This window comes from Onychomys torridus, chromosome 17 (genome assembly GCF_903995425.1).
Source record: "Onychomys torridus chromosome 17, mOncTor1.1, whole genome shotgun sequence".
Taxonomy (NCBI): Eukaryota; Metazoa; Chordata; class Mammalia; order Rodentia; family Cricetidae; genus Onychomys; species Onychomys torridus.
In genome coordinates this window covers 47,074,854-47,102,721 of record NC_050459.1, presented here as the reverse complement: position 1 = coordinate 47,102,721, position 27,868 = coordinate 47,074,854, and the positions used below count along the sequence as shown (strand labels likewise).

At 40.0% G+C, this 27,868-nt stretch overlaps 1 protein-coding gene across 1 annotated transcript in view; it reads right to left on the bottom strand.

The window, feature by feature from the left end:
* The window catches only part of Vegfc (vascular endothelial growth factor C), a 103,257-nt gene extending 77,975 nt beyond the window's left edge, over nt 1–25,282 (bottom strand). The window contains exon 1 of the mRNA XM_036166422.1: nt 24,631–25,282. Coding sequence (XP_036022315.1) covers nt 24,631–24,777 — 147 coding nt within the window. The 5' untranslated portion in view covers nt 24,778–25,282. The remainder of the gene's footprint in view (nt 1–24,630) is intronic.
* Between the last annotated feature and the right edge of the window lie 2,586 nt (nt 25,283–27,868).

Genomic DNA, 27,868 nt, shown 5'->3' with positions numbered 1-27,868 from the left:
AAGGGCTCCAGACACCAATACTCCATAGCATTTTCTGTTGTAGCTGAAGTGACCTGTTTTCATCTTAACTGACTCTCAGAGGTTATACAGAACTATCTGTTTTATTCAATGTTCTATTGCTGTGAAGAGACACCAGGATCACAGCAACTCTTATAAAAGAAAGCATTTGCTTGGGGACTGGCTTACGGTTTAGAGGTTTGGTCCATTATGGTCATGGTTGGGACATGGCAGCATGCATGGCAGACATGGTGCTGGAAGCACATGAATTATGAACCAGCGGCTGTGGAGCCCCCCGCTGGATCAGGCCCTCTGGATAAGTGAGACAATTGAATAGCTTGATCTGTTTGGGAGGCTCCCAGGCTGTGGGACCTGGACCTGTCCTTAGTACATGAGCTGGCTGTTTGGAACCTTGGGCTTACACAGGGACACATGCTCAGCCTGGAAGGAGGGGACTGGACCTGCCTGTACTGAATCCACCAGGTTTAAATGAACCCCCAGGGGTGTCTTGGTCCTGGAGGACATGGGAATGGAGGGGAGGGGCTGGGGGGAAGGTGGGGGTGGGGGCTGGAGGGGGGAGGACAGGGGAACCCATGGCTGATGTATAAAATTAAAACACATAATAATAATAATAATAATAATAATAATAATAATAAATCTCCCCAATCATGAAATTCACCTAAGATGGTTCAGTAGTAAACCCGAGTTAGTTCTTGTTTGTTCAAAAAGCCATCACACAAGACAGTATATTTGCCTTGACACTAGGGGCCAGCAATTATTTCATAAAGTTTATTTATATGTATTAGTGAGATCTTGAGATGACTCATCAAATCAAAGCACATTGCTGTCCAAGTGCAATAAACTTGTTCCTGATAACTCATGATAGAGAGAACCAAGTCCTCCAGGTTGTTAATTGGCCACAGTATATAAGGTCTATCATGTATGTGCACTACACAGATACCCACGTCACACACACCTCTCTCTTTCACATGCACACACATATACAAATACATGCACAATATACATATAAACATGCACACCACACAAAAATACACACACTGCACTCAAACACAAACTATATACACAAACACAAAAACACACATACACACAAATACATGCACAAACATAAAGACACACAAACATAAACAGAGACAAAGATCACATAAACCACACACACCACACAAACACATACACAAATACACACACTTCATACAAAGAGACATACACAGACAAATATACACATATACACCCACAAAGAAACTTTTAAAAACAGTATTTGTATTTAAAGAACACTTCAGATATGTGTTGAATAAATTTACACAGAAATGGAAAGAAAAAAAAAGAAAGAAAGAAAGGCTGAGAGTTCTGCACTTGTGTCCTCAGGCAGCAGGAAGTGACAGTGACACTGTCAAACTTGAGCTTCTGAGACCTCCAAGGCCTTGTGTGACCCTAGTGACACACCTCCCCCAACAAAGCCACACCTCCTGATACTGGTACTGCCACTCCCTAGAGGCCCACGGGAACCATTTTTATTCAAACCACCACATCAATGTTAGACAGAAAAGCGAGCTACCACACAGAAGGAGTAACTGTCTAGAATAACTTGAAGAATAACTGTCTAGAATTTTCCAGAACAGGAAAACTCATTAGGCTTTTTGATTCAAGAACTGCTATGAACTTCACCCATTCAAAAGAAGGCTATTCTAAATGCTTAACCAAAATGGCATGCATTCAAGTTCATGTTAAACAACTGGATGTATCCCCATAATACATTAAGATTAAATATAAATTAGGGAATTTAAGGAAGCAACACATCTTGATTCAAATTGGTACAGTAACAAAGCACAGCCCAAATGGAAGCTATAAGGAGGTGTCATTTATGACTTGAGTGACAGTGTGGACAGCGGGGTGAAGGGATGCTGATGTCACCGAATATGCAAATGGAAAACGAATCTCAGGCCCTTCCCTATGCCCTGCACAAATACTATAGGGGAGCTATAAATATAAATGTGAGAGTAAAAGTAATCAGGCATCTAGAAAACTGTTTTCACGACATTGGGCATACACAGATTTTTTTAAAGCAAGGCATAAAGTCAAAGGAAATATGAAAAAAACTACTCAGTATTAAAATTAAGAAACTCAGGCTCTTAACTTCATTGCCAACATTCCTTAAACATCTTGTTTTAGTCAGGGAGCCATCTTAATGCCTCACATAGAATACAATAGAAATACAATATGATTTATTGTGTTTCTATTTTTTTGATTTTTTTTTTTGTTTTTTATTTTTTGGTTTTTTTTGTTTTTGTTTTTTGTTTTGTTTTTTGGGTTTTTTTTTGAGCTGAGGATGGAACCCAGGGCCTTGCGCTTGCAAACCCAGGGCCAAGCGCAAGGCCCTGGGTTCCATCCTCAGCTCAAAAAAAAAAAAAAAAGAAAAAAACAAGTGTTTCTGTTTATATTATAAAATGATCTTTATTCCTGTTTTGAGATGAATACTCTCTACAGATAGGAAGCATAAACTCCTTTAGACATTGAACAGAACCTTGAGGCTCAGATCAGAGACTCCTGTACTTGGGAGAAAGTGGCAACACCTTAGAAATACCTTCAAGACTGAGTCAAGAGGACTAAATGATTGCCTGATGATTTGAACATAGAATAAAACGAAATAAATAAAGAAAAACTACATAAAGTTCTACTTAAAATTTAATTTGCTGCAGTTGAATGAGCTAGAGAAAGCTATGTGTAGAGCAAATGTGACCAAGAAGTGAGGAATCCATTAACTTGGTTCTGAAGGTGTTAAACATGTTAGAGTGATAATATATAATAAAGAATTCATTATATTATAAAGTTAAGAAGGTAGATTCAGACAAAGATGGAGAATTTGGGAAAATGTATAAAGTGAGAACAAGAGAAATCACTGGCAACAAATAGAGATTTAAATAAACTAATCAAATTAATAATCAAAATGGATATATAACACAGATATTTCCATATTAATAAGGTGAAGGGGGTGGGTAGATGACCTAGCCAGTGAGGTACTTGACCCACGAGTGTGAAGACATGAGTTCAATCCCCAGTACCCAGATATAGATGTGGCATGGTAGTATATGTACCTAACAGTGCCAGGAAGGAGGACACAAAAGGATACCTAGGACTTGCTAGTCATCTATCTCAGAAAACTGTCCAACTTCAAGTTCAGTGAAAGACATTGTCTCTAAAGACAGGTGAAAATGATTGAAGAAGGCATGGACACTAATCTCTGGCATTCACAATAGTGTGTAGTCACACACACACACACACACACACACACACACACACACACACACACACACACACTCACCACTGATACATGCTAAAAGAAAGAAAACCAGCAAATAAAACAAACGACAAAATAAAACTAAAAAATGCTTGAGTGTATGCAGGGAGAGCCAGGAGGGTAAATGGGCAAAGGTAATTAGTGAGATAAAACAGTATCACTAGAAACAAAAGCTACACAAGAAGAATCAACTATCTGCAGATGTTGTTAAACAAAGTGGGAGGGTTGTTACAGAGTCTTAATTCCTCTCTCCCTGGAGTCATACCTCCTCTATCCTGCTCTGATTGTCTAGGAAGCAGTATTTCTCTACCTTCCTTTTGAAGGCTGCCAATCAACAATGGTCAACCTTAAACTCTAGGGTATACTGAAACTATTCAAACTAGTCAATCCTGAACAATTTAAATCTCCTACTCTTGCCTCTTCCATAGAAATGCCAATAAAGACTGTGTACTACCCTCTCCCCTCCTGATCTCAGCCACCTGAATAAAACTTAGCATTTTCTCCAGTCTAGGAATTAACAAAACTAGTTGGTTTTGTTGTTGTTGTTTTTGTTTTTTAAATAAAACTCACATTGAAATCTAATCCTCAGTGTAGTGGTGTTCAGGAACTTTGGAAGTTAACTAGATCTTGAAGGTGAAGTCTCATGAATGAGATAATACATGTCTTGATCAAGGTTTCTATGGTTGTCATAAAACTTCATGACCAAAAGTATCTTGGGAAGGAAGGTTGTTTTTTGTTTTGTTTTGGTTGTGGCTTTGATTTGTTTGTTTGTTTGTTTGTTTTTCCCCCAGCTTTGAGATTACAGTCCATTATGAGGAGAAGTCAGGGCATGAACCAGGCAGGAACTGATTAAAATGCTTCTTACTGGAGACAATGGCTCTGCTCTCATGTCTTGCTCAATCTCCTTTCTTAGACCCCCTGAACCACCTGCCTGGGGTGGCACCAGCCACAAGGGCCCATGGAAGAGTACTGCTTACTGGTTTGCTCTTCCTGACTTGTTCACACTGCTTTCTTAGACCAACCTGGACCACTAGAACTGTAAATAATAACTTTCTGCTGTACCCAGGTCTCAGTCCTAAGGTATTTTGTTACAGGGGCTTGGACAGAGTAAGACATCCTGATACCATGTATGGATAGAATACACTCCATCCTGTCTCTTAGACGAGTGGTTCTGAACTTTCCTAATGCTGCAACCCTTTAATATAGTTCCTCGTATGGTGATGACCCTTAACCATAAAATTATTTTCGTTGCTACTTCATAACTGTGATTTTGCTACTGTTATGAATCGTACGTAATATAAGTATCTGAGATGCAGGATATCTCATATTGGACCCTTGTGAAAGGCTTTTTCTACCCCAATGGGGTTTCTACCCATAGTTTGAGAACCACTGTCTGAGAACTATTAGCAGAGAACATTTGATTTGTTACTTTTCTGTGTCCTTATATCACTGACAGTGACATAACAAAAACAGAGTCTGATGCCTTTTTTGGACTTCACACCACGAAGGTCAATTGGAATCTTTAGAAGAGTTATTTTTATCTATATGTCCTAAGTATGAAGTTAACAAGCACAGATAGCATTAATAAACAGGTGCTGGGATGCGCTTCATTTTTCCCTGTGAGCCATGACAGGAGTGTAACTCATATTTATGGACTTAACAATTTTGGCAGGCACTGGAGAATGAACCAATGCTTCATTGGAACTGAACACAAACCTAAATCACTGTTTTAAGTGGACTTCCTTGTAAAGTGCTAAGGAGCAATAGATTGAGTTTTAATAGTTGTGGGGTCCCCACATGGACCTCAGCTGGTAGAACTATTTTGGGAGGTTTTGCAAACTTTGTGTGGAGGGAGCTGGTCACTGAGGGAATGTCATTGGAATATCTTGAGCCTAGACTTTCTGCTGTCCTCTTTGTGTCTGCTTCCTCTTTGCCATGAGGTAAGTATAATAGAATCTGCCACATGTTTCCACTGCCGGGATGCTCTTCTTCACCAAGGGTCCAGAAACACGGGGTCTCTATTAAATATTGAGCTAAAAGTGGGTCTTTCCTCCCTTACATTGTTTGCATCAGCTACTTTGTGACAACAATGAGAAAAGCATGCACTGTCTTGCTTTCCAACAAACAAAAGAATGTCTTGTTTCTACAGGTTACAGTCAAGGAAGCCCAGACTTCATGGGCAGAAAAAACCTAAACGTCCTAAGGTGCTCAATTCAAACCTAGATCTGACTCCAAAGTCCATGTGATTTCAACTACCTTATGTTCTCTACTAATAGTTCAAAATATAATGACTAAAGATAATATACTTGAATTATCTGGGAGTCAAATCAAGGTCCCTGTACTTAATAAAAATATTATTGACCTACTAACCCATAGTAAATAAATTCAGTAAAGCATGTTCTTACAGTCCTTGGGAAGAAATCCTTATTCATTTAAAATAAGTCTTCAGGCAATTTTCAAGATATCAGGCAATTATATAAGACTATAAAACAGCAATTATGGAAATTAAAATAGAGGAAATGTTCAGTCTCCTGGATGTTAGTTGGCTCCTATACCTTTTATTCCAATGACTTCAAAATACCTAGAAGAGATACACCAGCAAAAACCAGGTCAACTTCTCTCTGAAGCAACTGAGTGGCCTCGGTAAATATTGCTTAAAAATAGGAATCTGTGATTTTAGAAAAGACCTTTTGTTATTAAAAAAAGTATTTTACAATATATCTGGCAATTATATTTGGCTACTTAGAGACTTTCATTTTGAACTTGGCAAGTCATTTTGGATGAAAAACAATAAATTCTAGTATTACTAAAACTGTTGTTATGGAACCAGTTTAAGATATTAGTCATCAAAATGATTATTTAAAATATATTTAGCAGGTTTGTTTGGCTGCCTATAAAGTCTCTTTTACAATGTGACCTGGTATTTCCAGTGACCACAAAGGGCACTACCCCAAGACAACAGAGCAAAATAAAGCCCCGAGGTAGACATCTCAGACAGGAAATAAAAATAGCACATAACATGTTTCAACTTTGATATTATCTACTTCTGAGGCCCTGTCTCTCAAAAGAATAACTGAACAATTTTAGAAACCAACACACTGTTCAGTGGTTCTAAACGATTACAGTTAAAGTTTAATAAAAATCGTGGAACTGCACTGTGGCAGGTGAACAGTGAGGTCCGTCATGTGTGTGTGATGAGCACCTATATGTGCACAAAGTGGCCATCCTCACTGGACTTCACAAGTTCTCATGAGAATCATCCAACATCCTCTCACTTCATACTACATGAAAGGTAGTAATAACTGATAACTATGCAAGCATTGCCTCTCTTATAGCAATCATTTAAACATCTTTTTAAAACAGGAATCAGTGGTAAATGTAAATTCTAATGTGGACACCATCAGGCCATTTTGACAGCCATACTATAAAAAACATTTCAGAACATTAAGGGCACGTAATCCAATTGCAGATGAAAATTCAAATAATGTAAACTAGTCAAATCCTAGAAAGGAAGTGAAGTAGGACAATGTTCTGACTGGAAAATTTGAACAGCTTTAAAATCACTCATCCTTGGCTTCTCAGCCTATCTTGAAGTTAAGGTGGCAAAAAAGACAATTGTGATCACAACTGAGAAGCTTTTGTCTTTTTGTTGGGGTACCGCCCCCCACACTCACCCTATCTCACAGCTCCATTAATCCTTCCTTGCAATCAGCTATCTGGTTATGGAGGCATAAGACTCCCTACAACCATGAAAGGGAAACCCAGTAAAGAAAACCACACTCATGCTAAAATGAACGAGGGAAAGGAGACTGAACTCTAGAGCATTGATGAGATATGACAGAGAGACCATCTGTGCTACTCACTGAGGTTGTTTGGTTATCATCTAGAAACAAACTCCCATTTTCTTTAACGATTGAAATGCAACTTTTGTTATGTACACCCAAATCTCAATTTAACTGATCATCTCAAATCTTTGGTTAAATCATTTGAGACCGAACTAAAATTATTTCATGGTTTTGCTGTAACTATTAAGAGTTATTTCTAGTATCAAAGAACAGGCATATAGAAGGAAGCTTGGGAAAGAAGAATTAAGTAAGAAAACTAAAAGCAAACTGTTCGACTGTACAAAGGGAAGGAGGAACATTAGAAGGATAGCACTTGATCAATGAACAGCAGCAACGATTCATTGTGATTTCAGCTGATTCATTCAGATGGGGTTATGCTCAATAAATATTCATTTAAAATGCTAATTTTCAGAAACTCAGACATACACTTATAAAGACAACTTCATTTCAGATAAAAATAAATGGCAATTCAATATTCCAAGCTTACGTGTCCTCAGCAAATGTCTAGGGGAGAAAAAGTAGAAACCATAATCATCAATGATACATATTGTAAAGTAGATTTATGCTACACATATTATGTACTTCTTAAATAATGGACACTCTAGGACCACCTAATTTACATCCTTGCAAATGATTTCAATAGAGTGAATACAAAATCAAAGTTTCTGGTGGATGTTTTAACTTATGAAACTCAAGGATAGTTTTAAAATTTAACTTTATACATTAGTTTTTTTAAGTAACATCGAAAGGAATGTGTGGTGTAGCTAATAACTACAGAAGCCTAGACACCAAAGGAGAAAAAGACATTCTGTCAGCCCTTCTGCAACTGTGTACAGTTAGGGCAATTAGTCCATATTAATGGAGTTTGTCGAATGTTCACAGTAAACAAAGTGTAGACACCATGTAAAATAAAAGAACATGAAACTAAAACTTTACCAAACAATCAAGAATCGGAATAAGATGATAGATTTTGCCAAGCATGGTGGCACACACCTTGAATCCCAGCAGTTGTGAGGTAGAGGCAGAGGAAGGTAGATCTCTGGATTTGAGGCTAGCCTGTTCTACAGAGCAAGTTCCAGGAGAGCCAGGGATACATAGGAAGATGCTGTCTCAAATTTTTTTTTTTTTTAAAAAAAGATTGCTTTCCCTATATAAGCTCAGTAGAGATGTCATTCAGTGATCTAGATTATGTCTTAAAGGGAAACACCAGAATAGGTTTTAATTAACATTGCTTCCTATATCTGACTTGATTTGTACCCTGTAGACTGCCAAGTAAGAATGTCCTCAAAATCAATTGCTCCTGCTTCAGACCAGGATAAGCAATGGGATAACTGATCTGATTTAAATAACTGATACAGTCAAAGTGCATGAACATAGGAAATATGCTGCACAAACACTGCCGACTCAGAGGAAGTCTAACGGGCAACCAATGGGAAATGTTCTGGCAGAAGTGTTTTTGGAAACATGTCCAGGAGGCCGGGTGGTGGTGGCACATGCCTTTAATCCCAGCACTCGAGAAGCAGAGCCAGGCAGATCTCTGTGACTTCAAGAAAAACCTGGTCTACAGAGTGAGATCCAGGACAGGCACCAAAACTACACAGAGAAACCCTGTCTCAGGAAAAAAGAAAAAGAAAAGAAAAGAAAGAAACATGTCTAGGAGTTCAAATGAACAAATCCTTAGCCCAAAAGAGAAATGAATAAATTGGAGAAAGGGGGTTTATCAAGATTCAAATCTTGAATCATTTTAGATGTATTGCTGCCTAGCCTGTATTCTCCAGCTCCAGTTTATGACTTAGAAAATAATTTAATTGAAAGAAATGTGCCAAGTGTATAAGTAAACTATTAGAAAAATTATATTAACATATATAATATTTTACTTATTGTTTGATTTTTTTTCCTACATAAAAATAATGTTAACCTGAAACACTTAATCACTGTAGAACAGTTTGTAAACATTCAGAAATATGTTGGACAAAGCAGTTCCAAAGAAAAGGACTCTGCAAGTCACCCAGACATGCTTTTTTATCACCTCTAGACATTCTTTGAGTTTTAGAACTGTAGTTAAAACAGTTCACGTGACATCTGCATGCTGTTGTTGACAGACGTGATAAGCTTGTAAGTCATAAACTCTGTTCCCAGCTGTTTTACATTTCACTTAGCATTCTTTCCTAAGATCCCATCTGATGTTGACGGAGACGACACACCCAGGGTTTGTGAGGCCCACAATCAATCAGGAGTTCTGAATAGCCCAGGTGTTTTAATTATTCATTGATCCTAAGGAAACTTCGGAAAACATTTTCTTCAACATTGTTCCTTGTCAGTTTCAAGACTTCTCATCCAACTTTTTCTCTCTTAAAACTTCAAGAATCTCTCCCTCTATCCTGTCAAGTTTTCCAAACAATTAGAGCTAGCCAGAGGTTCATCTTCAGGCTAAAAATGCTTCTTTTACAATTATTTTTAATTTTGAAAACATAATATAATTACATTTCTCCCTTCGCTTTCCTCACTCCAAACCCTCCCATATATCCTTCCTTGTTCTCTTTCAAATACATGGGCTTTTTTTTTTTTTGCATTAATTGTTATTGCATGATTTGCATGTACACATGTATATTCCTAAATATAAGCTGCTTAATCAGTGTAATGTTACTTACGTATGTTTTCAGGACTGACCACTTAGTATTGGGTAACTGACCATTGGTATTGGTATGCTCTTCCCTGGGGAAGATTATTTCTCTACTCTCAGCTTTCCTTAGTTGCCTGAAATTCTTTGTATAGGGTTGAAGCCTCTGGCTTGTCCCTGTCTAGTTTTGCATGTCTATTAGCATAGTCCTTGTTCAGCTCATTTGGGGGTAGTTATGTTGGTGATACTTTATGGGTATATCTTCCGGCATTACTAAGAGACACAGTTTCACAACAAATTCCAGGATCTCCTGGCTCTTGCCATCTTTCTATCCCTTCTTCCACAATGTTCCTTGTATCTTAGGTGTGGGAACGTTTTGTAGATGTACCTATCCACTGGGACTCATCACTCCCTGGCCCCTCCCCACTCCAAGTCTAGACCTAAGCTCAAGAGCAGTTTTCTATGATGATGTTGTAGCCCAAGAATTTGGGAAAGATGGAAAATGTATTACACAAGTTCTAGGTTTTTTTTTTTTTCAGTGTCTTGTTTCTATCAGAATGAACAACTCACCTGTATCAAGAGTACAGTATCATCCTATTCTTAATATTTATAAGTGTATGTTCTTCATCAGTGTTTTAGGTTATGGATAACCTTGTTAGTCTAGTCTTAGTCTAGTATTTGTTACTTTGATACTTATTTTTTGACATGTCCAGATGGGAATAGTTTCAACTCTTAAAACTCTTTAGTACATGAAATAATTTGCTTCCTTAGATCTTATCACATGGCTTCCTCCAGATTTTAATTCTTAATCACTAGAACAGAAAGAGCAATAACCACATGCTGAATCCACTGACAAATGTTATTAAGTGACTGACAGAAATACAAGGCTGTTCTTGTGTAGATGGGTGGTATCTACTTCACAGGCCCTGTGTACTTAAGTATCTGGTTCCTTTGTTTACTTGAACTGATATTGAATTGTTTGGTTTTTTTTTAAGGACTAAAATCTAAGGACTTATGATAACTTTTAAATAAAGCTTTATTTTACTTACAATTACAGTAACAAATATGTTGTATCTTAATCAAAACAAATATAAATATAAAATAGTAACAAACAGAACAAGAGGATAGTATTACTTGCCATGATGATGGTCTAGCTGTAACAAATACAGAATCCTTGTAGGTAGCATTGTTTGGAAGCTTCTATGACTCGACTGTGTTTCAATGAATTTATATTGCTATTTGCCAAAGGGAAAGAAAAACATATTTCTAGGGCTTGCTCAGGCACTGGCTGCTATTGCACGTGGGCCCAATTGTCTGAAATCCCAGTCCCAGGGAATATGAACACTCTTTTGGCCTCAGTAGGAAACAAGATTAAATATGAGATACACACACAAAGAAAAACTAAAATAAAATAAAAATAAATGTAAAAAAAAACATACATAGGAAAAGAACATATAAGGAAGTAGAACCCTCCTCTAGAAAAGAATGCTATTTGAAACAAAGTGATTCTTAATATGTCTTAAATAAACCATTTTTCCAATAACCAGCCAGAAATCCAAATTGGCAAAATTCAATCATAGACTGATGCCTTCCCCCACAGTGTGTCACAGAGTTGAAAATGTCTACTTCTTTATACTATTTGTGCATATTTTATAAGACATAGTCCTATACTTATAGTTATTATACATGTAATAAACATTTCAAGTCGTGAGACCAGCTAACATTACAATAAAATCAAATCCACCCTCAAAAAAGGTATCAACTCCAAGCCAAAATAATAGGAAGGTGTATAATTAGTGATGAAAATACAACAAAAAGTCCCATCTTCTAAAAGAATTTAAGTTCAAACTCAAATTGATTTAAAAAAAAAAACTCATTATATACTTCCATGTATTTTATGAAGATACACATGTATTGTAATATGAAGGTGCATAAGCAATAAAAAAAAATTCCTGGCAGTGATGGACACAGTTATTCTGTAATTAGAAAAGGCAATTTGAAGACAGGAAAGCAGCTGGCAGGTAAGAGCACTTACACTGTGTTTTAGTTACTTTTCATTTGCTGTAAAGAGACGTAATGAGCAAATCAACTTATAGAAGACAGCTCACAGTTTGCTTACAGTTTCAGAGGGTGAGTCTGTAACCATCATGGCAGGGAGCATGTTAGCAGGCAGGCAAGTGTAGAGCTAGAGCAGAAGGCTTACATCTGATCCACAGCAAGAGGCAGAGAAAGGGAGAAACACTAACTAGGAATGGCACAGGCTTTTGAAACCTCAAAGCATAGTAACACATTTCCTTCAACAAGGCCACACCTCCTAATCCTTCTCAAACAGTTCCCCAAACTAAAGACCAAGCATTCAAATATGTGAGCCTGTGGGGGCCATTCTCATTAAACCACCACACTGTAAATAAATGTCATGACTGAGTATAATCCCAAGAAGCCACATTAAAAAACAAACCAAACAAACAAAAGCACTTGATAGGGTAATGGGGTGACTTGCATCTATAACTCCAGAACTCTAGTGTTTGGTGATATGGAAAGTAGACACGGGAGAACTGGCTTGAAGCTCACCACCCTGCTAGTCTGTAGTATACTGAACAGCAGAAAGAAGACTAAAGCCTGCCTCAGCAAGGTTGGGAGCCGAGAACTGACCCCCAAGAATTGTCTCCTAACCTCCACACATAAACTGTGGTATGTGTACACCTGCAATATCCCCCTCCCTCTTTCGACTTTCTTAAAGTAATTTGAAACCTACTTAAATATTCAACTGAAAAATAGTATGCTAGAATTAAATGTAATGGAAAAAGCAGTGTTGGAATGTACTACAAGAAAACTTCCTTCTGTGTGCCTAATATTTAAATTTAAAACAGTTACTATATCATTGGTGAATATCAAAGAGCATATTGTCCAATGCAATACTTTATTTTATGGTCAAACAATAGGCTCTAAAGCAAAACTCATTTTAACCTTCATACAATTATCCTGGCATTATAACATATTTTTTCCCTATTTCACATAGAAAAGGACAACTTACTATCAACAGAAAAACACAGGACCTAGAGTGTAACAAAGTCCTCATGGGAAAAAAAAATCAATTAAAATGACAGTAGATCTTGGGTGTGATGTCACACGCCTTTAGTCCCAGCACTTTGAGAGGCAGAAGTAGGTGGATCTCTGTGAGTTCAAGGCTAGCCTGGTGAGTTCCAGAACAACCAAGGCTATTACATAGAGAAACCTGGTCTCAAATATATATATTTGTGTGTGTGTGTGTGTGTGTGTGTGTGTGTGATAGTGTCTCAGACTCGGACAAACACTTCTGTAAAGACTGAACTTAAACTTTTACAGAAAACAGAACTTCAATGTTCTAAGATAAGACTATTTAGTCACAGGTAAGCCACTGATTTGGAATGAAATCCATAGTCACTATGTTAAAATCCACACTTAAGAAATCTTGATGATCTTTTATTAAAGAATTAAATGTTTTTGACCATGTACTCGTTTATGTGGAACTCATTAAAATTGAGACTAATGACAACTAAGCACTTGGCATTTTACTGAGCTATCTATTAAAACTCACCTATTCCATTCACTAAGCAAAAATCTACTTTTTATACACAATACACAACAGATACAATAAAATGCATAGTTCATCTCAATATCAAAAATTTAACTTGCGTGCATAAAAAACTTTAGTTGGTAAGGTATTTCAACTCACATTGGAAATTAAGTTATTTATTTGCTTAATTTAAATTTTTATTGGTCTGAGACAATCCTATAAAGAGGAAGCTATCCAACCCCACAAGAAGTATAGCTATTACCTGAGGCACATCAGGCATATACTCAGCAGAGTACAAACATTTCACAGTGTTGTAGTAAAATCTCTATCAAGAGTAGCTTCAATTATAATAAAAGTGGCGCAAGAGAACCAAACTTGAATTTCAGAGGTTGTCAGCTAAAGTAGAACTGAGGAGCTTTTGAAGCATGTCTTGTGTGAGTCTGCCTTCTGCACAATGACAAAATACTCAACACGTCATACATAAAAGATTTATTTGGACTCATGGCTTTCAGGTTTTAGCACATGACCATGTCATTTTGGTGTGTGGTAAAAATAGAATATCATGGTGGGTGGTATAGAGTTCTAACCTCATGGAGAGCTGGAAGACGGGGCAGAGTGGGGGTGGTGATGCTAACATTGCCTTATTAACCTAACTTAATTCACTTTCATTAGACCTCCCAAATCCTGAAGGTTTCACCACTTCCCAACAGCATCCACTACAGGCTGGCAACCAACCTGTAAGTATAGAGGTAGAAACGATGGAAGGAAAGAAGAAAGAAGGGCACACAGATCAAAACAGAGTCACTTCAGCATAAAATTTGGCAGCCACAGAAACATCACCCCTTCTTTATGACTGTTTTGGTGGTTTGAATGGCCTCCATTGACTCATATATTTGAATATTTGGTCCCTAGTTGGTGGAACTCTTTGGGAAGAATTATGAGGTATGGCCTTGTTGGAGGTGGTGTGCTAGTAGGGTAGGCTTTCAGGATTCAAAAGACTCCTGCCATTGCCCATGTCTCTCTCTGCCTAGTGGTTGTGGATCAAGATGTGAGGTCTCAAACATTCCTTTACTCTATCAGTCATCATGGATTCTAATCTTTGAAACGATAAGCCAAATTAAATGCCTTCTTTTATAAGTTGCCTTGGTCATGGAGCTTATCATAGCAACAGAAGAGTAACAAAGAGCTTGAACAGTCATATGAGCTCGGAACTGAGCAGTCATACATCAGTAAATTTCTTGTTACTAGTTCACTGTCACGTTTCACCATAAATCAGTGATGTAACGATTGCTCTACTCATGAAGGTACATCACAAACCTGTATTTTTCTAAATTAGAATTCATCTCCACCACATCAGGTATCATTAGTAGCAATGTTGAGAGGGAAAAAAAATCTTACATTAAAATCTATGACTTGGTTATTCACTTAATGTGTGTATCTAAAGCAGCTTCAGACACCCTAGTCTCAAGTGTGATTGTCATGACTTACAAATAATTTAAGCCCAATATTTGAATTTGGCATGGATAAACATTAAAAAAAAAAATTAAAGAAAGTCAGGAGACTCAAGGATAACAAACAATGAATCACACTCTCCTCTGAAAACTAAAATTTGGCTCCAAAACAAAAGGATTAGTTTGTTTTCCTATGATGTCATTAATGTCACGACCCATAAGCAAACATGAATCTAAGTAAGTATTCCATTTTCAAAACAGAAACTTGGAAGAGGGCTTCCAAAAGAATAAAGTCACTAAATACACACAACAGACACAAGCAAAGAAAAAAGAATTAAGAATATTCCATCTAGGCAATGATACTGTAGTAAAGTAAACCATGGTGGTTTCAAACAGACCCACATCTGGTCCTTGATAGTAACAGGGTACTTGCAAGAAACTTTTTGAGTGAGCGGAAATATCAACACATTTTACATAGGAATTCAATTATAGGACACAGGGCAGCTGTGTGGCCACTCAAGTCAGAAGAAAATCGAGACATTTTATTTAAGATTCCAATCTGATTTAATTTGCCAAATGTGTCTACTCTTGTTTTGGTCCAAAGGCGGCAGGGAACAGGGTGGTGGTGGTGGTGGTGGTGGTGGTGGTGGTGGTGGTGGTGGTGGTGGTAGCATATAGTGGGGATGGACCTGACTGACGCATCAACAGAAAGATGGGAAAAGGACCCATTTTCTTGGTGAAAAGCTACAGATCAGGCTGCCCCCAACACACCTTTGAAAGTAAGGTAACTATGTTTACCATTTCTGAAAAAGTTGTAAACATTTCACCTGTTTGTTTGAGGAAGCAAAGAAGTAGCTTCCTGTATGCCTTGATTCCCAGGAGGGAGATATGCTGTTGGTCCCTGCACAGCACACACAAATGCACACTTTCGCTCTCCTTTATTTTGTTTTGTTTTCTACCTTTTCTAGTATTTTAGCAAGCTAGACTCAAAAATGTTATCAGTTGCGTGAAAATGTTCTCTGCATGTAACAGAATATTAAATCAGTAGTTATTTCAATCGTGATTTTGACCAAAAGACCAAAATAAAAGCAAATAAAGAAAAGTGCAGCTGTGTTTAAGGAAAGAAAAACACTATATAAATGAAAGAAGTCACCACAAGAAATTATTTCATGTCAAAATCTAAATCTGAATGCTGTGAAACTTCCACATAAGTGCTTATTTGTGTGCTTAGATGAAATTCTAATCTTTAAATCAAAATTCAAAATAAGATTTTTAAAAAGATGATACCAGTATGTATGTAGATGCATGTATGCACAATGTATTGTCTATGTGTGTATTCATTTATATGCTAAGTCACTACTGTGTTCTGTTCAGAAGTATTGATATCTGATTCAAAACCCTAAAATACTCCAATGAACATCGATACTGGGATCCTAAAAAAATGACTAGGTTCTAGAAGATATTTAGAGCATAGGATTGTATATTCCCCTTATTTTTCTGGCCTCCTTTTCTTTAATTGCTGTTACATACATATGTGTATACATCTACATATATATTTCTAAATAAATTAATATGACCTGCTTAGTCTGTATGTTACTTGTATGCATGCTTTCATGGCCAATCATTTGGCATGGGATAACCAATTGATGTCTTTTGTTTTAAATTCCTTTTTCTTCTGACCACTCAAGGCCCAGGAACACACCGTATTGGACACAAGGGAATCATACAGTTCATAGTATTGACTGATGCCCTGATGGAACGATCAAGGGAAACCAGCTCTGGGAGAATAAGGACATTTAAAGCACCCAGGCGAACCAGACTCCTCTAAGAAGTGTAGCTTCCATGACTCATCTAATGGACAGCAAGCAAGGGACAGCCTGTTCCAGCTGCCAGTCACGAAGACAATCCCAAAAGAGCAATGCGAACTCACTCTTCTGAGCAAAGGCACACAAGTTTCACTGCTGCATGCAACTGCTGCATGCAACTGCTGCATGCAACTTTCATTGAGTTTTCTTCATGCTTTCTTCAGTGAAAATGCATTTTACTATTTGAGGCATTACACACTAACAATTTTAGATTCACACATTTGTCAACATACACAATAATTTTGTTGAGATTTCTTTTAGAGGTTCACACATTGAAGTGCCATAGTAGCATATTTATAATTTAGCATATTCTGTTAGACTGTTGTTTAGGCTTGTTTTGTTCTTGAGGGTCATGGTCTAGCCTGCGTCCACTGCATATACGTTATGGTTGTGTATCCCGGTGTTCTTGTGGGAATCCTATCAGTGAAAGCAGGAGCTGTCTCTGACACTTTTGTCTCTTTTGAGGACCCTTTTCCTCCTACTGAGTTGCCTCATTCAGCCTTGATATGTGGGGATGTGCCTAGTCTCATTGTAACTTGATATGCCAGGTTTAGTTGATATCCCTGGGAGGCCTGCTCTTTTCTGAAGGGAACTGGAAGACAAGGGGATCTGGGGGAGAGAGAAGGGGGTGGGGAGGAGATGGGGGGGGAGGGGAAACTGTGGTCAGGATGTAAAATAGGAGAGAAGAATGGACAAAACAACTAGTAAACAAATACATGGGGATTGAGTAGTTAAAAAAATAATAAAGTATATTAAAATGTTTAACTATTTTTCTAAAAGGCCAGGGATGTCACTTTCAAGGACAGACAAAAACCTAGGCACCCAGCCACAGGTGAAAACATGTTATGAGCACTACATGTGTGGCTTTAGTCTGAACAATTAACAGTCTACATACATAATCGCTTAGAAATTAGGATAACTGATAATACATTATATGCAATAAATTTATTTTTAATGTCCTGGATAATCGGAGTTACTCCATATGCCCACGACATAATCTCTGCTTTGACTTTTTCCCCTTAGTCATGAAGGCAAACCATTACACTATAGAAAGCTAACAACATGCCTGTCATAGTGTAATCCTACTATCATTCATTACTTATCTATCTACTTTTTAAGCCTCAGTGATAGAGTGTGATATCATGTTGTTCGCTTCACCTTTCTTGTGAAGAAGCTAACCTGTGCTGTCCTTTAGAGGTACAAGGCACTGGCGGGTGTGAACATGGAGAGACAGGATAAGGATTCAGGAAGTATCACAGAGCCCACATCCCTCTCCATTGCTTAAATCTCTGTCCAAGCGGTTCTGCTCTGGGCTGTCATGTGCCTGCAACAAGCTGTGAACAATGATGATGACTTCTAGGCACTGTTCTTAGAAGCTCAAAGCAAGGCACAAGGGTTCTGCAGGCAGAGAAAAAAGCAAGTGTGGATCCAGCCTTCACCATGTAAGACCATGTACTTTATGTGAAAGGAAAAAGGCCACTTGGAAATCAAGATATAAGGTAAAATAAATACCAAATACAAAGTCTACTTAAAACCTGTAGATGACACAAACCCATCTTTCGAAGCTACCAGGGCAGTGTCAGTACAAGGAAACAGTGAGACTTCATCATACAAAAAAATATTCTAAGACACACTTTGCCATTAATGCTCAATAAAACCAACTAATTCAGCATAGTCTTTATTTTCATAAACTACAAACTCTGAAACAAATCCTAGATGAGCCATAGGAACTGAACATTAACATCGCAGAAGAAACAATTACAAGCCTAAACTTAAATATAGACCAAACTCATTAGCATCCCTTGTTATTCAAAGTCACATCCAATTTTTTCTCACTTGAAAAGCATCAATGACACCTTAACTCCCAATTTACATAATATGAACCTGCAGCTGTGTAGCAAAAGGTCAGCTCAGCTAATAACAGGAATACAGTAATGCAGTCTTTGAAAGCTGACAGAGCATATGCCCAGTGGTTGGAGAAGGGGTGTGCCTCTTGTCTGGCACCATTTGTTCTTTCTGAACCCTCTGATTCGTGAAGGCTTCTTAGACATGAAAAGCCTCCCCCTCCCCAACAAAATCACATTGTAAACTTAGAAAAATCTATTAGAAACTCTTGCAAAGGCCCTGGCTAAGCAGTTGTTCTTTCAATATTTCCATAAACCAGGGCATTTTTGTACCAGGCATTATAGCAAAATCCTGTAATCCCATCACTCAAGAGGTAAAAGAGAGTGCATTGTCATCCCAGAATGCATAGAGTTCCTGAACAACCTAGGCTACATGAAACCCTGACCCAGATAGACAGACAGACAGACAGGCAAGCAGACAGACAGACAGAAAGGCAGGCAGACAGATGAATATTGGCCATCTAGGATCTAGTTTTAGTCAATAGTGTGGCCAATGGTAAAGGCCAGCGAAAGTTCCTGCTCATTCATAGGTAAATGTCGCTAGTTGGCCCTAAAGGCTATAACGTTTTCCTCTGCCTTCTTGCACACTGATGTAATGAGCAAAAGAGCTGGAGATTCTGAAAGGAGATAAGAGCGTGAGCACTGATTTTAGGTCAGTGTTTCTAAGGTTCACTTTTTTTTTTTTTTTTTTAAGAAAAAGGAAAAACAAAACAACAAAAGACTATTCTTGAGAGAGGAGATGGCTTTGGAAAAGTGCCAGTGGTACAGGCATAAGGGTCTGGTTTTGAACCAGAGTACCCACATACTAATCCAGGCACAACAGAGTTGTGAGTGGAGTCTGGACACTGAGACAAACACCCGAGCCAAACGGATCAGCTCCGAATTCAGTGAGAAACACCGTTTCAAAAAACAGTAGAGATTGAGTCAAAAGGATGCTAAGGTGGACCTCTGGCCTCCACAGGTATGGGCACACACAGGCAAATACACCAGCACCCTCACATGTACACATCAACAACACCCTATACCCCAAGACTGAAGGTGGCTATTACTGCTGGTTCAGTGTTTTGTGTCTTATATTTATCATGCTTAATATAACATGGCAGCCATCTATGGAGATGAAGTGAAAATCAAAATGACATCAGATTATGAGAGGACAGCAAGGCAAAGGATATACAAGTTTCTCAGGGTGGCAAGGACCATTATTATTCCCTTTTACTCACAATGCTTAAGGAACTGCTTTGGAACAGCTAATACAAGACCAGCGCTGGCACTGCAAGGAGCTGGCATTCCCCACATGCCAGCCCCCATGTCTTTAGGTACCTGGTTACAGCTGAACTACACACCCAGGCTGCAAACAAGGTGACTGTATGCCCCACTCCAGAGCTATAGCCCCCAAATCTACCATCCCAAGCCTTCTCAAATCAGTGGACCGGGGAAAAAGACTATAGACCCAAAGAAGAAGCACTACAAGTCAGTATGTGACTGCTTCCTAAATCAGCTTTCATGGTGTGACATGACAAATGGTTATCAATCAGGAAATCATAGTTGAGAAGAAATACAAAAAAGTGAAATCCAAAGAAAGGTGAATTGGGCCTTTTGAATACAAATCCATATGTATCTATTTTATGATCGGAACACAGACCAAGAATGGGGTCATAGGAGAAGATTTCTGAGTGTTTGTGAGAAACAAGAGTCTTAATAAGACCACCTCTAAGTAAAAGTCTTTATGACTTTTAGCTAATATTATTACTGATGTCAATATTCTGCTTATTATTTGCTAAGATCATAACTAATCCTTCCCCCATAGCCCACAGCTGGCTGGTGAAACAACCAGCGGAAATCTATCTAAACATACTGGTACTTAGGACAGCTCACTGTTATCTATATAACACACCAGCTCCAAAGTGTTCTATATGCCTTCTCAAGTCCCCATGCCGTCCTGGACAGCAAGTATAGTTCTGGTGTTGATGAATTAATCTATTAAAAATGCACATCCCAATTACAACCACAGCGCCTCTCAGAAATCAAAGATTCCCAGATCAAATAGTCACATGGATGAGTCTCTCCCAAATATCAGGATGTACACAACGTTGATGTCATAATAATAAATAAATTTCATAATAGATAAAAATTTTATAATTTCAATTTCATAATGAAAGATAAAAATGCATCTTGACTTTTTCAACTCTATTGTAAACAACTTAAAAGAAACTGCCATGTCTTTCAAGATGATCTCTGCCTGACATATTATTTCACAAACTGAACAATTACACGATGACTATGATAAAAACTAATGAACTTAGTCATTCATATGTAGCACCTAATACTTTTATTGTGAATAGAAATGACTTGGGATATTATTTCAAATGTGTACACCTAACCAAAGCCCAGAGATTTGCTTGCTATCAGGTTAAAAGAGAAAACAATGACCTCTAGGGACTTCTGGTGCAGGCACACATATGGCACGTTGAAGAACACTGCCATGCATTTAATTGACAGCATAAATAGCAAACTAAAACACACAGAAGTATACAGACTTATTTAAAAAAAGGATAAAGAAAACCTGGCCTATGGTAAACCAAACTATGTGAAGACTTACATGTTTGCATACCTTTTTTCAAGAGAAAATTAAGAAAACACGAAATTTGGGGAATGGGGGGCTCTGGAAGGGCAGAGCAGAGGATGGATATGAGCAAAATACACTGTATACATAAATAAAATTGTCAAAGAAAAAATTAAAATATTATATTTAAAGAGTTTAAAATGTATTTAAAAATATGATCAGTGACTTGCTCAGCTACTATCAGAGAACCTTCTTTCTGCAGCAGATTGGAAGAAATACAAAGACCTACAGCCAGACTTTATCCAGAGAATGAGAAGTCTTGGAACACTCAGCCATAAATGGGAGTCACCATCAAATTCCTCCCCTCAGGGTTCAGGGAACCCTGCAGAAGAGGCAGAAAGAGTGCCTGAGCCAGAGAGAATGGAGGACACCAATGAATGAAGGGCCTCCAAATCAACATGATCAAAACATTTATGAACTCCAAGACTGAGGCAGTATGGCAGGGCCTGCTGGGCCTGCAACAGATGGGGTCCTAGAGCTGAAAGAAGAAATGGACACATGGCCCCATCCCTAACCCAGAAGGAACAAACTACTGTTAAGGGTAGGCTGCTGCATGCCCAGCAGTACATGGCTAACAGAAAGCATACTCAACAGCATCTTTGGAGGCTCCTTGTCTCATAATGTCCTTTCTCTTTTTCTTTTTCTTTCTTTTTGAATTTATCTCTTTTTTGTGCCTTTCCTTGGGCTCTTTCTGGTTTTTTTTTTTTTTCCAATTCTGATGAGTTCACTTTTGTTTCATCTCATTATATTTCATTTTACTATCATCCCATAGAAGCCTTTTCGTTTTTTAATGAAAGACAGAAAATGGAAATGGCAGGTATTGGGGGGAGGGGGGTTGTAATCCACATATGTTATGGTGAGAAAAGAATATATTTTCAATAAAAGGAAAAAGTTTGATAACTGTAATTTGTATGAGGTAAGTCTTCCTTCTGATTTACTTTTTGTCATAAACCAATGTCTTTCTTAGAACCAAGTTCTTCAATTCCAACTCACCAGAGTGTGCTTTACTCAGAGTCAGACTGCAAATTATTAGCTACAGCAATCAGGTGCTTTTCTGAGCTCAGCAATATTCATTAGTTTGATAACAAGTTTGGAATGTTTCTATTGATGTCCACAGTATCCAGCTGCTTTAGTTTTCTGACAGTGGCCTGTTTGCATTAACACCGTTCAAAAAATATTTTAGAACTTTTCATTAAATCATACAACCATGAAAAAAAAAAAAAAACCAGAAAAGGGAACCTACTAAATTCACTTCCAACTATCTGCATGACCGTGGGTGCAAGCTTTCTCATAGCTTATTGGCTTTTCTATATTTGTGAATTTAAAAAAGCAACATGGGTGTCTGTCTATTGATGAACAAAACTTTGTACGAGTTACTAATAATGCATAATGGACATCTTGTTTGTATCTTGTGAAATGCCTTCTTGAGGTTTTAGGAAACTTATAACTAGTTTCCCTCTGCTTCTCCTTTGCTTGAAGTGAACTGAGGTGCTTTGAAAGGCCACTAGGGAGAGACATGGAGTCTTCACCCCAGTGTCTGGGTCACTATGAGCAAGTTTCACAGCAAGGACACAGCAGTTTCACTGGAGGCATCAGTAAAACAGGCTGTCACGGCCCTCTTCACCCACCAGAGAACAGTTGAGTACTGCCAAAGTAAACTGCCCATGAAACTCAAAGATACAAATAAAGTTTCCTCCCACTGATAAAAAAAAAAAGTATCGCATACCAAATATCAGTTTTTGTTCAACACACAGAATTTAAAAGATGGTTAACTATGTAAAGAGACTTTTTCCGAACAAAATATGTAGATTTCTACAGAAAAAGAGAAATTTAATGACAATAGCCTTGGAAATTAAAAATGAAGAAACTTTTTTTTTTTTTATCCTGCAAGTATCTAGCTTGCTGCAACACACACCTGAGGGGTCAGATACACACACGCACACGCACACGCACGCATGCACACACGCACACACATTCATGTTCCGGTACAATGATTCAGGACTGACTCTGTGGTAACTGACTATTGTGTAAGCTATTGGCTTATCAAAGAATGTTTCTTGTTTTACCCAATGCTTCCCACTTCCCTACTGTAAATCAGAGCCAGTTATAGGCAATGGGAATGGTGTCTGAGTAAGTCATACCTACATCACTTTGAATTTGAAGAGTCAGAAAGGGAACAGGTCTGGCAAACCTGAAGGGCTCCAATTACAAAAAGTATAACTGGGTTCAGAGCTTTATTTTTGTGGCATTTAGGGACAATGATTTTTCTCGTCACTAGAGTTACAGTGACATGTTTACGCCGAAAGTTACAAACTACAAATTCTGGTGTCTTTATTTTTCCCAAATGTGAACACAGTGGTTGTTTGGTATTCTAGAAACTAGTCTTGTCCGTATGAAAGTGTATCTCAGAGGAAACCCAGGGAAGGTGATTTAATCTCTGTACATTCAGTTTGTGTTCCCCAGTGGAGTCAACTGAAAGTTGAGAGGAACACACCCCTTGCTTTTTCCCCCACTAGCAGGCTAAATACAGTAAACCACTTCAGCCTGGTTCCAGCCAGGGGGCCTTCAGTGCGCTAACTACAAAACTTTTTCAGGCGTTCCAAACTTTTAAGATTTATAAATATCCTTTAGAAGGTTCCAGTGAGACGTACACAAGAACAAGATAGATGGCTTCTTTTGAGAATCCGAATGTCTTCAAAAGCACCTTAACATGTTTTGTTTTGTTTTTTTAACTTACACACAAAATAAAACAAACACATTGACTCTTCAGTTTTTGCTATCTCATAGCCAGAGTTTAGAAACGCAGTTGATAAAGTTGGAAAAGAGACTCTCGTGACTACGATTTAAAAGCTTCCAGTCTCTGTTATATCTGAGATTTGAGCAAGTTCAAGTTAATCCTAAAAATCTAAAACCCTCCAGCCCAGGCACTAAATTCACTTCCACTTTTTCCAAACTAGTTCCCAGAGCCCGGGGCTCCTGCTCGAACCACTCCAAGAACGGAAACCTAAGTTGTCTAGTCACACTCCCCAGAAGCTCTTTGGAGTTCAAAGAGCCAGCCAGGGAAAGAGAAGAACGTTTCCCTACAGCAATGAAATTCTCTCTGGAGCCACGCCACCAGGGCAGGGTGCAAGCTCCCCTGTTGGCTCTGGGAGACCACTCTGAAGGAGAATGCTCCATCTGCGGCGCCGGACACCTTTGGGCCCTTCCCTCCTCTAAGTTGATTTCCTTTCTAGTAACAGCTTTCCACTAGGGTGGAAAAAAAAAAAAAAAGAAGAAAAACTTTGCTCCAAGGAAGCGTGCACCAATCTCTAACTTTGGATCCAAAGGTTAAATAAATAATTATGCACACACTCTCCAGTGCAGGTTCTCTGTACACCCAGCAAAGGCAAGCCCCACAGTCCAGGGCTGGGCGCTGCGGGGATCCTCAACCCAGCCCGCCAGGGTCCGCGCACCTACCTTGACCTCGCCCCCGTCGGGCTCCGCTTCCGAGAAGCCCAGTCCCGACTGGAAGGCGGCGGCGGTGGCGGGCGCCTCGCGGGGACCCGGGATCAGCGCAGCGGCGAGCAGGGAACACGCCAGAGACAAGAAGCCCAGCAAGTGCATGGTGGAAGGACCGGGAGCGGGGGAGGCCGGTCCGATGGCAGGCGCAGGCTGGAGGGCGCGCGGAGCCTGGGCTCCCGTCCTCGTCCCAGTCCCGCGGTTTCCTTCGGGGAGACCCCCGCCTTGGGCGAGCCGATTCCCGGGGGCTCCGCAGCTCCCAACTTTGGCCCGCGGATATGGCAGCCCCGAGCCGGGGTGAGGCTCCGGGTGTCAGGTACGAGCCTCACAGGAAACCGGACATCCGAGCTGCCCTCGGTGGCGGCCCGCGAGGTGAAGCGAGGGCGCCGGGGGGCCGGCTCCGCCGATCGCGGGTTTTGTTTTGGCGTTTTGCAAAGAAGAGGAGGGAGGGGTGCTGGTGCTGGTGGTGCTGGTGCTGGTGGATTGGGAGGGTTGGTGGAGCCCAATCACCCCGAGATGGTCCACTCCGTCCCGAGGAGCCCGCGGGTCCCACGTCCCCCTCCTCCCTCCCCTCGCCCGAAGTGAAAGGAGCCGGGCCGCGGGAGCCGCGGGAGAGGCGGTGGCGGCGGCGGCGGCGGAGCCGGGGGGCGGGAGGAGGGCGGCGGGGCGCCCGGCGGCGGCGAGGCCGGCGAGCTCCCGGGCGCTCGAGCCTCCTGCGCGCGCGGGGCCGAGCGGTGGTGGTGGTGGTGGTGGAGGTGGTGGTGGTGGCGGCGGCGGCGGGCGCAGGGGCAGGGCATGACTGATGCGCCCTCTGCCTGCGCTTATGTGAGAGAAAGCGGCCGAGGGAGGGAGCGTGCCGAGCCCCGTCTGCCCTCCCTCCCCTCTCTTTCCCTCGGAAGCTCCCCGCTCCCTCCAGCCCCACGCTTTCCTCCCCAGCCCCACCTCCATCCTCTCCTTTGCTTTCCCTTTCTCTCCCCTTCTCCCTGGACTCGGCTCGTGCGGGGCGTGGGGTGGGGGAGGGGGGGGGGAGCGACCAGAGGCTCAAGTTAAGTCTGGGGACTGCAGCTCTGTCCTCAGGACCAGTTTTAGGGGCCACATGACTGAGCTCAACTGATAAAAAGACAGGGGTAGTAGTTTTTTTGTTTTTGTTTTTGAGGGGAAGGGGGTTGGGGTGGGGGGGGAAGAAGGTACAGTGGGTAGGAGGAGATGCATGCTTTTGGCCCTGGCAGCCCCTTAAGGTCAAGTCTTAACTCCATGCATTCTTTGTCCTTAGAGCGGACCCTCCCCCCCCCCCCCCCCCCCCCCCGCCGTGAAGCTTGGAATCAGCCTGAGAGTTCTAAACATCCTCCCAGAAAAAGTCATCATTATGGCAGAGACCTTTGGAGCCATGGGATAAGAAGTTTCCTCACCGCCACCACCTCCACTGTTTTCTGTGTCCCTTGAAGTAAGACTGCAGGACATCTCAGAATACTGGGCAGTCTGTTGAGATAGATGCTAGGTTAGTGCTCCTCAGGAAGATCTGCACTTCCAGCAGATGGAGGGATGAGCCCAGAGTCTTCAAGGACACTGAAAGAGACACACCCCAAAAGTTTCCGCAAGACCTACCTCCAGTTTACAAGAGAAAGACAGTAAGGATGGTCAATTTATATGCTGAAAGAGCAATCTGCTGTGATGCACTTTGTCTTTGGGAAAACACCCAGGACTTCGTTGTGTTGAGAGACATCAGCAGCTTTCCTCCTTGGGACTGGTGAGCAGATTGCGGAAGTTCCAGTTAAGCAGTTTCAACAGTGTGCAAAACATAAAGGATCTTATTTATTTAAAAAAAAAAAAAACACTATATTAAGTATACTAATAATGTACAAAATTCATAAAATTATAGATTGAGGAAAGACGTGTCCTTGTGATTGGAATCCTAAGATATGGAGGTCTCCTTACCCAACATTTACACAAACACTTAAATAGCAAACAGGGAACACTGCACATTATGGCTCTTCACATCCCCTTTATTGAACGCTGTCGTCATTTCCTCCCATCTATCTATCCATTGCTTTTGACTTTGGCATTTTGCACACTTCATCTCACCTAAGTTCCACATGTACGATCCTCGAATATTTTGGAAATTTCTGTCACATTCTCCCAGGACTAACTTTTCCTACCAGTGAAAGATTTTAAAACCCGACAGCTCCAGTTACCCTCATCCTTCATGCTAAGTTTATGTTCAGAAAGCATGCTGTTCAGAACATGGCTCCATACTTAACATACTCCAGTGCAGCGTGCAAGAAAAGGGTCTTCCTCGTCCGGAGAGAAAGCATTTGTTGACATAGCCTTGGACCAAGTTTATTTTCTGGCAGCCAAAACCAACTCTTGATGCAATGGACACTTAAAGTTGACCAGATTTCTTGAGAAATCTGTGTGTGTACTGCAATTTGGTCATGTCTGCAGTGTTCTGCATGTGGGGCAGGGTTGCCTTCCTGTGCCCTAATTTGGGCTTTGTTATTTAACATGAGGAAGTTCTACCTTGCCACAGTCAGCCCATTACAATGTGTTGAGATAACTTGGGATCTTGACATTGTCGACATATATTCCCCTCTTTCAGCGGTCCTGGTGTACGTGTATTTAAAGAACCTGTCGCATGTATCTTCACGTCTTATTAAAATTATAGGAAAAGAAAAGCTAAGGACAGGCTGGATTGTGACTCAAGAAGAAATAGAGTGTTCGTGTAATCTTGTCCTAGAGCAGTGATCCTCAATTTTTATTGCATCTGGAATCACAAAGGGTGGCTGTAAAAACAGATGCTTGGCACACTACCAGAATTTACCAAATTCTGGGAAAAGGCTTGGATGTCAGAATGCCTCCTAGAGGCAACCCACATTGAGAAGTTCACACATTTCCAACAGCCTCAGGGTGTAGCATGGTATGAACACCATAACATCAACAAACTCAACATGTATCAAAATGTATTAGTGACAAGATTTTTTTTTTAAATCCTTAGCACATACTTTTCCCACTTAAATATAGCTATCTTCCTACTGCTATTTCTCTTTGATGTAAATGAAATTCTAGCAAAAAGTGTTTAAATAAAAGAAATATCAGTGGTCTTAAAAACAATAAAGTAAGGCTGGCAATAGAACCCAGTGTTAGAATGCTTACCCATCATGCGTGAGGACTAGGGATTAAAAGCAGCAGTAGCAGCAGC